The sequence below is a fragment of the Galeopterus variegatus genome, unplaced genomic scaffold (assembly GCF_000696425.1).
Source record: "Galeopterus variegatus unplaced genomic scaffold, G_variegatus-3.0.2 Scaffold442, whole genome shotgun sequence".
In the NCBI taxonomy this organism is placed as follows: domain Eukaryota; kingdom Metazoa; phylum Chordata; class Mammalia; order Dermoptera; family Cynocephalidae; genus Galeopterus; species Galeopterus variegatus.
The window spans coordinates 473,648-483,745 of NW_007726553.1; the positions used below are offsets into that span (position 1 = coordinate 473,648).

At 42.9% G+C, this 10,098-nt stretch overlaps 1 protein-coding gene across 1 annotated transcript in view; it reads right to left on the reverse strand.

The window, feature by feature from the left end:
• GALNT12 (polypeptide N-acetylgalactosaminyltransferase 12) overlaps positions 1-10,098 on the reverse strand; it is a 48,873-nt gene that overhangs the window by 26,196 nt on the left and 12,579 nt on the right. Inside the window, exon 2 of the mRNA XM_008568788.1 lies at positions 9,911-10,095. Within this exon, the coding sequence (XP_008567010.1) occupies positions 9,911-10,095 (185 nt within the window). The remainder of the gene's footprint in view (positions 1-9,910; positions 10,096-10,098) is intronic.

The following is a 10,098-nucleotide window of genomic DNA, read 5'->3' on the forward strand; positions in this document are numbered from 1 at the left end:
ATATATATATATATATATATATATTAATAAGTATGTCTGGGTGACTAACCCCCTGAGTACTAGACAGGATGCATAGAAAAGCTGTATAATGCTGAGCTGTGCAGCCCACTAGGAGCCTCAGAAAGAATCAATTGCTTACATAACACAAAAAAGTGTTTTTGTGAAACCTAAAAATAAACATTTGTTTGCATCTTTAAAAAAAGAAGCAACTTAGTTTCGAACATGCAGGGGTTCAAAGAAGAATGAGTAAAAATTAGAATGGGGAAGTGAGGTTTTCAAAGTGAAATTTACTCACTGTAAAGAACTGTTCTTTAGTCTGAAATCACATTCTTATTGTTTTGGATTAAAATTCATTTCTTCTCTGATTAAAAAAATTAAGTTGGAACCATATGTCAGCCTCTCTTCAATTTTTTTGTTCACATGTTTTCACTGCTCTGTGAAAACCTAAGGCCTGAAGCCACTGTCACAGAATGTCTAGGTGGGCTCTTTATTTTTGTCAACTAAATCACAAGAAAGCTGGGTGCCAATCTGGTAATATGTACCCAGAGCTTTAAAATGTTCCTCTTCTCTTTGATCTCCTATCAATATATCTAAGAATTTCTTGCCTACAGGAATAATCAAATACCCTGAAAGTGGCTTGTTGTAAAAATGTTTTGTTGTACAATTAATTGTAATAGCAAAAAACTGTAAACAATTTCAATGTCCAACAAGAAAGAAATAGTTAAAGTATACTATAGCTGCATGAAGAAATGCTACATGGCCATCAAAAATCACATTTTCAGAAAATATTTCATAGGAGAATGATCATATGATAATGTTAAATCAAAAAGCAGGATACAAATCTATAAATAGACAGTTCTATAAACAATAATGTGTGTGTGCATGTGTTCACACATAAACAATAGGCAGTAGAAAGAAACATGCCAAAAACGTTATCAATGGTGATTGATATGGATTGTGTCCCCCAAGTTTTATGTATTAGTAGCTTGATCTCCACTGTGACTGCTAAGAGGGTGGAAGATCCTAGTATGGTAATTGAAAGGTGGGGCCTTGAAAAGGTGATTAGATTCTGAGGACCATGCCTAGTGAATGGATTTAAAATGGTGGTAATGGCATGGTTCTGACGGCTTTCAGAGGAGCACATGAAGGATTAGTCTCTCTCTGTTCTGCCATTTTCTGCCATGTGAGACCCTTGGGTCATTGTCACCATCACCAAGGCCTTCACCAAATGTGTTCCCTGGACTTTGAACTTCCCAGCCACCAAAACTGTAAGCAATATATTTCATTTTCTTTATAAATCACCCAGTTTCAGGTATTTCTGTTATATGCAACAGAAATGGACTCATACAGAAAACTGACACCACAGAAGTAGGGTGTTGCTTATAACAAATACTTGAAAATGTGGAAACAGCTTTGGAACTGGGTTTTGAGGAGAGGCTGGAGGAATTTGGAGGAACAGTCTGGAAAATGCCTAGATGCTGGTAAACATTTAAAAGGCAAGAAAACCAGGGAAGGTGTTAGAGATTTGTTAAGTGGTGGTGAGCAGAATGCTTATGGAAATATGAACTGTAAAGACTATTCTAAAGAGGTTTCAGATAGAAATAAGAAGTTTATTGGAAACTGGGGGAAAGACCACACTTGCTATGAACTTGCAAGGAACTTGGCTGCATTCTACTCATGCCCAGAAGTTTTATGGAATGTGGAACTTCAAGGTGCTGACCCAGGGCATTTGGCAGAAGAAATTTCTAAGCAGAAAAACATTCAGGAAGCTGCATGGCTATTTACAACAGCCTACACTCAATTATGGCAGAAAAGGCATAGGGTAAAGCCAGAATAATTCAATAGAAAGGAGAGGGCAAAAGATTGGAACATTTTCAGCCTGGCCATGTGGTAGAGAAGCAGAGAGCATTTTTAGAAGAAAAATCCAATGGTGCAGTAAAGGAACTGGCTGCTAAAGACATTAGCATGGGGATGTATGGAAAAGCCTGGGGACCCAGGAAGAGATCTGTCGCAGGAGTGGATTCGAGCAATGCTGAGTGGAAACATGGGGTTGGGGTTGCAGTGGGGAAACCCCAACAGCACCATGCATAATGGAACCATAGGAGCAGGACCACCATGGAGACTCCAGAGTTGTGGAGCTACCAGAGCAGGATGCCACCCTGGAGGAGCTGAAGTGTGGCCTGAGACCAGGAAAGCCATTGGAGTAGAGCTGCCCAAGGACTTTGGGATCCAACCCCTGCACCAGAACATGTTGTCAAGGTACCTGATTCGCCAGCTTTGAGATTTAATGCCTGCCCTGCTGGGTTTTGGACTAGTTTGGGACCTATTACCCCTTTCTTTTGGTCTATTTCTCCCTTTGTGAATGGGAATATTTACCCTATGCTTGTCCAACCCTGGTTATCTTGGAAGTAGATACCTTGTTTTGATTTCACAGATGGAACCTTCAGACTTTGTTTGGACTTTTGAGCTGAAACAAGTCAAGAATTTGGGGATGGAATGAATCTACTATTTACCTGTGAGAAGGACATGAATTTTGGGGCCAGGATGGAATGATACAGATTGTATCCCCCAAGTTTTATGTATTAGTAGTATCATCAGTGTAGTATCACAGTATCACCATTGTGACTGTTAAGAGGGTGAGAAATCCTATAATGGTAATTGAAAGGTGGGGCCTTAAAAAGGTAATTAGATTCTGAGGACCATGCCTAGTGAATGGATTGAAAATGGTGGTCATGGGCGTGGTTCTGAGGGACTTTAAAAGAAGAGCACATGAGAGATTAATCTCTCTCTATTCTGCCATTTTGTACCATTTGAGATGCTGGGTCACTGTTGCCACCACCAAGGCCTTCACCAAATATGTTCCCTGGACTTTGAACTTCCCAACCTTCGAAACTGTAAGCAATAAATTTCATTTTCTTTATAAATCACCCAGTTTCAGGTATTTGTGTTATAAGCAACAGAAATGGACTAATACAGGCTCTCTGAGAAGCTGGATTATCACTGATTCTTATTTAATTTATATTCTCCTGCATTCTAAAATTATTCTACAATGAGCACACATAATTTTTATAATCACAAAGAAATTATTTTTAAAAAGCTGGATCATATTTCTCTAGCTTCCCACAGAAAATGCCTTCATTGAGCAATAATTTAATATTCTCCCCTCTCTTTTTTCTTGGCCTGGTATAGTTTCTATTTCTTTCCTTCAAACATCCCCTAAGGGTATTCTCCTTTATGAACTTCAATATATCCTTCTGGAATGTTCCTTAGTTTAATTCCAGGAAAAACACTTTCTCCTTTTCCTGACTGTTAAAAAGCTGTGCATCCTTTGACTAGAAAAGAGCAGCTGTGCATCACTTTAGGGTTCCACTTTTGCCTTGGGGACAAAAGAGAGCTCAGACCTAAATTTAATGCCAAATCATAGTAAGCCATCATTTCACTAAATTTCTGGTATATTCCATGGCCTTTGTGAGGGCAGGGGATGAGCTGTGCTTGTCTCTGTATTTTCAGCATGCCTGTACTGTACCTGGTAATAACAGTAACATTTGTTGAGTGCTCACTGCATGACAGGCTGTGTGCTAAGCATTTTAACGCACTATTCTATTTAACCCATTGCAACCCTGGTCCCTACCCACTAGGGACTACAGTAATCTCCACTATTATCATACATGTCCTCTTTTACCTTAATATTGTTACCATACAAATGTCTTTTTTAAAAAAATAACAAAAATTATATCCTTTGTACAATAGGCCAGGAGGTTGTAATATACATGTGCATGTTTTATGTGCCCAGAATCCTTTCTCCTTTCTTCACGGTACTGCATTTTGATTTCTCTTTCAGGAACCATGCCTCCCTGAGGTTTTATGTGGTTTGTGTAGGGCTGAACATATACAAACACACACGTATACACACGTATACACACACATACACCCTACCTCTGGGAAGGTCATGCCTCAGGCCTGACCAATCAACTTTTCCCTGTGACATCATTTGAGTCCTTGAATTCAAGGCACAGAATAACCTGAACCCAGTTCTAATCCCGGACTTTTCTATAATAGAAGCCAATAGATTTTATTTTATATTTAAGTCAATTTGCATTGGGTTTTCAGTTATTATCAACCAAAAGAATCCTGACTGATACAGAAAATAAACATTTTTAAGAAGTGAATATAGGACTTCTACTTCGGGCAATATGGAAGACTAAAATGTCTGGGGAAACCCTCCTGGTATAGGACACCCAAAAAACTCTTAATAAAATACTTTTAAAATTTCTTTTGAATGTATGGCTTGGCTGACAGAAAAGGAAAAGTCCTCTAGTCCAGGAACAACAAGAAAATACTAATCTAGATATTAGAATTATCACAGCAAAGCATAAAATAGGTGTGCTTAATATGCTTAAATAAATGAGGACCTCAAATGAACTACAATGAAATAGGAATGACAGGCAGATATGACTCACTGTAGGCATCTCACAGCGATGGTGTAAACCTGGTGACAATGGAATATGTTCAAATGCCAAACTAGCAGCCTAGAATTATACACCCAGGAAAACTGCTGCTCAAGAACAAGAGCAAAATAAAAAAGGTTTCAAATAAACAAGACAGAGTTTACAACAATAGACTTCTCTACAGCAATTAACACATGATGTATTTCAGGAAAAAGAAGAACGCCAGAAAGGTCTCGGACTCGGGAAAGAATGGTGAGCAGAGAAAATGGTAAACTTGTGGACAAATCTAAACAAACAAATATTGCACTTTAAAAATGTCTTCAAGGGCCAGCCCGTGGCTCACTCCGGAGAGTGCAGTGCTGATAACACCAAGGCCACGGGTTCAGATCCTATATAGGGATGGCCGGTTTGCTCACTGGCTGAGCATGGTGCTGACAACACCAAGCCAAGGGTTAAGATCCCCTAAAAAAAAATAAAATAAAATAAAAATAAAAATAAAATGTCTTCATTTGTTGGTTTAAAAGCAAGACAATTAAAATATTAGAGCAAAGTGGCATACAAATTAAGAAAGAAGCTGATCAATGCTAAAGCATTCTATGGTCCACAGTTACTGATTAACTTTATATTTATCTAAATATAATTAACTTAATATTTAAATATTAAAATAGATACTATAACTGCTAAATTAGTAGAGAGAGAAAAATGGAATGAGAAGGGGCAAAAAGACTCTACCAACTCAAAAAGTAGTAGGAAAAAAGAGGAAAAACACTTTGAAAAAAAAAGCATAATGAATAGGAAGCATGAAATAAGATGGTACAATCAAATTCAAAAGTATCAGTGAGCATAATAAATATAAATAGATATAACTATCTAGTTAAAAGTCAATGATTGTCAGTCTGGATTTTTTTTTTTTAACAGCAACACAAATTCAAGCAACATACAAGGGTACTTCAATAAGTTTGTGGGAAAATAGAATTAAAAGGTAATACAGGGCCGGCCCGGTGGCGCACTGCTACAGTGCGCCGCTTGGGAGCGCGGCGGCGCTCCCGCCGAGGGTTCGGATCCCACATACAGACCGGCCGCACATTGGCTGAGCGAGGTGCAGGCGCAACACCAAAGGTTGCGATCCCGTTGCCAGTCCCGGTCCGGTACGGGCACGACACTGAGGGTTGCAATCCGTTGCCAGTCACGAAAAAAGACAAAAAGGAAAAAAAAAAAAGGTAATACAAATCTTTCCATGAACTTTTTGTAGTGCCCTCATATTATTCTGAGTCACACTTCTAAAACATATGGACACAGAATGAATGAAAGAAAAAGGATAGAAAAAGATATTATGAAAATACTAACCAAAATTGAACATGTTCTGTGGATATTCAAGTACTGACTCAAAGAACGCCATTCTTTTTTTTTTTTTTTTGTCCTTTTTGAGATCGGCCGCACTGCGCTCAGCCAGTGAGCGCTGCTGTGAGCGGCCGGTCATCCCTATATAGGATCCGAACCCGTGGCGGGAGCGCTGCCGCGCTCCCAGTGCCACACCCTCCCGAGTGCGCCACGGGCTCGGCCCAAGAACGCCATTCTGACAACCACAAGATGGGTCTAATGAGAATTAATAAAATATCCTGCAGTTTCCAACCTTACTGGGGCAGCAGAAGAAACATCAGTCTAATGTCCACACCATGTGTGAGGTTTTTCCAAAGTTAGTGTTGCTTTGAGAACAGACAAGGAGTCTACCTCTCTGCAAAAAAAGGAATCCTGACTAACTCCTTCCTGCCAGCCCTAGCAAGACACACTAACTTTTGCTGAATTACCTATCTATACTTTAAGACTCTTTGCCATCCCAGCACCAGAATTCTGGTTCCTGAACTCTGACACACATCTGCAATTATAGCATCAACAAGGCTAAAACGAGAGCAAGCAGTCAAGAAATGCGAACACCTGTGTATTAACCACATGCTTTCCTGGCAGTGGTTTACTGCTCTTCTGACACGCAGAGAAGGGCTGGTGGTTGCATGCATGGCATCCACAGAGATGTGCTTGGTTACACAGCAAACCACTGTCACTCCACTTTTTCTCTCCTGCTAAAAAGGTCAGAATGCAAATGAGGATGATGTCATAGTGATCATCTCAAGGCCCCTGTAGTCTATGAAAACTAAAATTTTTTGCAAATTTTGGTACAACCTTATTAGTAACCTTTCACTTGTGACACACCTCCCAACTGTGACATCATCACAAGTTTCAACTGCACTTGACCTACTATTAATCCCTTACTTTGCCTAATTATGGTATTCTCCCACACCCTCAAAAGCACCCACCCTAAATCTCCTGAGTCAGAAATCCACAGGCTCTAGGCCAGTAGCTTTTGACCTTGTTTGCACATCAGATTCAGTCTAGGTCCTACCCACAGAAATTCTGATTTAATTGTTCTGGGGAAGGTCCCTGGCATCAAAATTTTTTAAAAGTTCTCCAGGGCCGCAAACTCAGCTATCTGACTCCCCACTTTGGCTTGCTGTCATCTCAGAGTATGAGTTTCTCCTCCTTGCTAGGATCAAATGAGATGGTATTTGTGAAAGTGTTGCAAACTCTGTACTTACTATACTACCATGCAAGGTTCCTCGTCACCATTATCATCTCCTCCTCGGTTCCGTACTGTAACTAAGAGAAATAAAGCTGTGCTCTATCCACGGCATGTGAATTATTAGATTCACAGGGGTCCTGGGTCTATACTGGATCTCACAGAAGTAAAGCTAACATTCTAAAATGTCTCTTTATTGAGCTAGCCCTTCCAAGGGGGCAGACACAGGACCACATCTTGCAAATAACAGGAAGAGCCAAACCAAATGGTCCCTTGGTCGTTTCCAACTCCTTGCCTCTGGTAAGAGGTTTATGCAGTGTATCGCAAAGACTTTTGTTAAAAACATATGTGGGCCTACATACATACTCACGTTTGAGTACGTTCTCATCCCACACTTACACGTATATTTTTCAAAACCTATTTCTATAACTGGAAAAGTCTAGAAGGACACACAGCAAAAATGCTTGCCCCAGTAGTGATTTTTACTATATTTTCTTTTTTGATTCTCTGTATATGCTAAAATTTCTAGCGTGAACATGTATTGCTTTTATAATTAAAATAAACAGATAAATAATTGTCCCCACCCAAAAAGGGAGGAAAGGATAAAAGATCTGGATTGCAGGCTAGCTCCGTCCCAGATCTGCTGTGACCTTGGGGGTGTGGCTTTTCCTCTCTGGTTAGACTGGATGCTCCCTCAGGGACCTCCCTCCTGCAACATTCAAGGAACCTAAGTACTCTCTGTTTATTAATTAGACTCCCAGGGACCCCACCCCCTGCACTATGGACACATCATCTACCATTCCAGTTTCTCAGGCTAAATCTCAAGATCCTGATTAGCTCTTTACCCCTGTTCGAACTATAATAAAAGTGAGACCCCAACCGAGGCCTGACCCTAGTAACCACACGGAAGTTATGCTTCAAAGGCTGGCTCAGCTGAGACCCACCCAGCTCGAGCTCACCTTTCTCTCAGGCTGGGCAAGAAAAACCCAACAGGCCTTGCTGCGGGAATTAGAGGTAGGAGGAATTCACACTCCTCATCACGCTGGGTTGGATTAACTGCCCAGGGTCAATGCAACAGCAAGATCTATAAGCAAATCCTGATAGGACACAGGGCAGCTGTATCACCATGGAGACAGGATACCATAAGCCCCATGGGTCATCCACAGTGTTTCAAAGAGATATTCACAACCTCAGACAATAAAGGAAGTTGGATCCGGAAAAGAAAAACTTCACAAGCAATTCCTGGATGACTCTCGAAAGCAACCTCCTGAGTATATTCTTGACAAATCGAAAAGTGGAAAAACTACCAAGAATCAAGTAGACAGTGTACTCCCAGTTGTGAATGTTTTGTTAATTCCTAGGTTATATTCTTTCTACTCACTTTTATGAGTTTATTTTGGAAATTAAGGAAACTGAGGCTCAGAGAGGCTAAATAGCTGGCCTGAAATCACAGAGTTGATGAGGAAAAGACCCAACTTTTATCTCATGGGGGCTGGGTTTGAACCCTTGGTCTGATCTGAAAAGCTTCCCGTAGACCTTGCCTCAGTGAGCACCCCTGGAGTTTCAAGGAACTAAACATACACTAGACTGTTCAGCTGCAGTAGGGGAACGACTACCAATCCCAGCAAAGTTTTATTCAAAGAGATTAACCATGAAAAATGCCTCAGGCAGAAGCATGAGGCTAGGCTTGGGAAGATCCCCCAAAATAGGAAGGACAATGAAGTTCAAGTTCATCCAAACTTTATCAACTGCAGCAGAGGTAGGGCCTCTTTATCCTGGCATTCATGGTCTCTCTAGCCAACGTTCCACAGAACAGGACCTTAAAATCCTGAGATCTGCATGATGCCAAGGGGGCCAGGAGAGTCACAGTTACCCCAGGCCAGTTCCCCTACTTTCCAGCAGTGGGGCTTTGGGTTTATTTCCACACTGTAAAGCAGGAATGACACAGAGTGGTGAGGGTGGCGGGTGCCTGGCACACACAGCGGGCTGTCCCCACCTGCTTCAATGGGGACACCCTCTCTGAGCTTTTCCGTTAAGTCTATAAAGAGGGGACTCAAGCAGGGACCTGGAAGATACCTGCCAGCTCCAAGGAAAGGAGAGAGAAGGCCAGGAGGCCCAGGGACAGAGGTGGCAGCAGCCACCTGGCCTTCCTCCTACTGCCACCCTGTTACCTTGCTCCACATCTAGGCCCACAGGAGCTCCAACAGGAACTAGTCCTCTGACCACAATGGCTGAGTCCTGCACCACCCAGGGGTGAGCTGGGCTGGACCACAGCCAGAAGGAGCCCTGCCCACCAGCCGCTCCTTCCTGCCTCCCTCCACCCAGTGCTCGGGAATCCAACTCCCAGGGAGAGGGGAAGGAAGCTTTCTGCCTCTGACTCGGCTGTCCAGCCACCTACCTCACCTGCCAGGCGCCCCTGCCATTCTGTTCATTCGCTGGGCCCTGGCACACACAGATGAATGAACAGAGTCTCTGCCCGAGGGGTCCTGAGCTTCACCAAGGCAGAGCCACGTGGGCTCAGCGCAGCTGTTTTGTGGGTGTTGTGGGGGCCAGAAGGACACCCAAAGGGCGTCTCACCCGAGAGCTGTCTGCTTAGCCCCGACCCCCAACCTTTTCAGAGCAGAAAAACAACTTCTTAAGAGGGAGAGAGCTAAGAGACCACCTAACAACGGTCTCATCAATTTCTCAGATTTTTTCTATTTTCTTCTTCTTTTTTTTTTTTTTAACTTTCTTGCCTCCCTTTCCCCTACTATGAACGCTTACACACTGCCTTCTCCCGTGAGAGCCTCAATGAGACGCGCGATCCCCCAGCATCTAGAGACCCCGGTTTCACTCGCCACTGCTCAGGTGGAGACGCGGGCAGCGCTCCGCCCCGCACCTGTGGACTCACAGCGGGTTCCAGCGCTCGGGCAGGCGGCGGTGCAGCGAGATGCGGTCGCTGAGGTAGATGTTGATCTGGTGCAGCCGCACGCTCTCCTCCTGCAGCCGCAGCTCCTCGCCCTGAAGCTGCAGCCGCACCGCCTCGCCCTCAGCGCCCAGCGCGTCGGCGGCCACCGGCGGCCGCGCCAGGACCGGCTC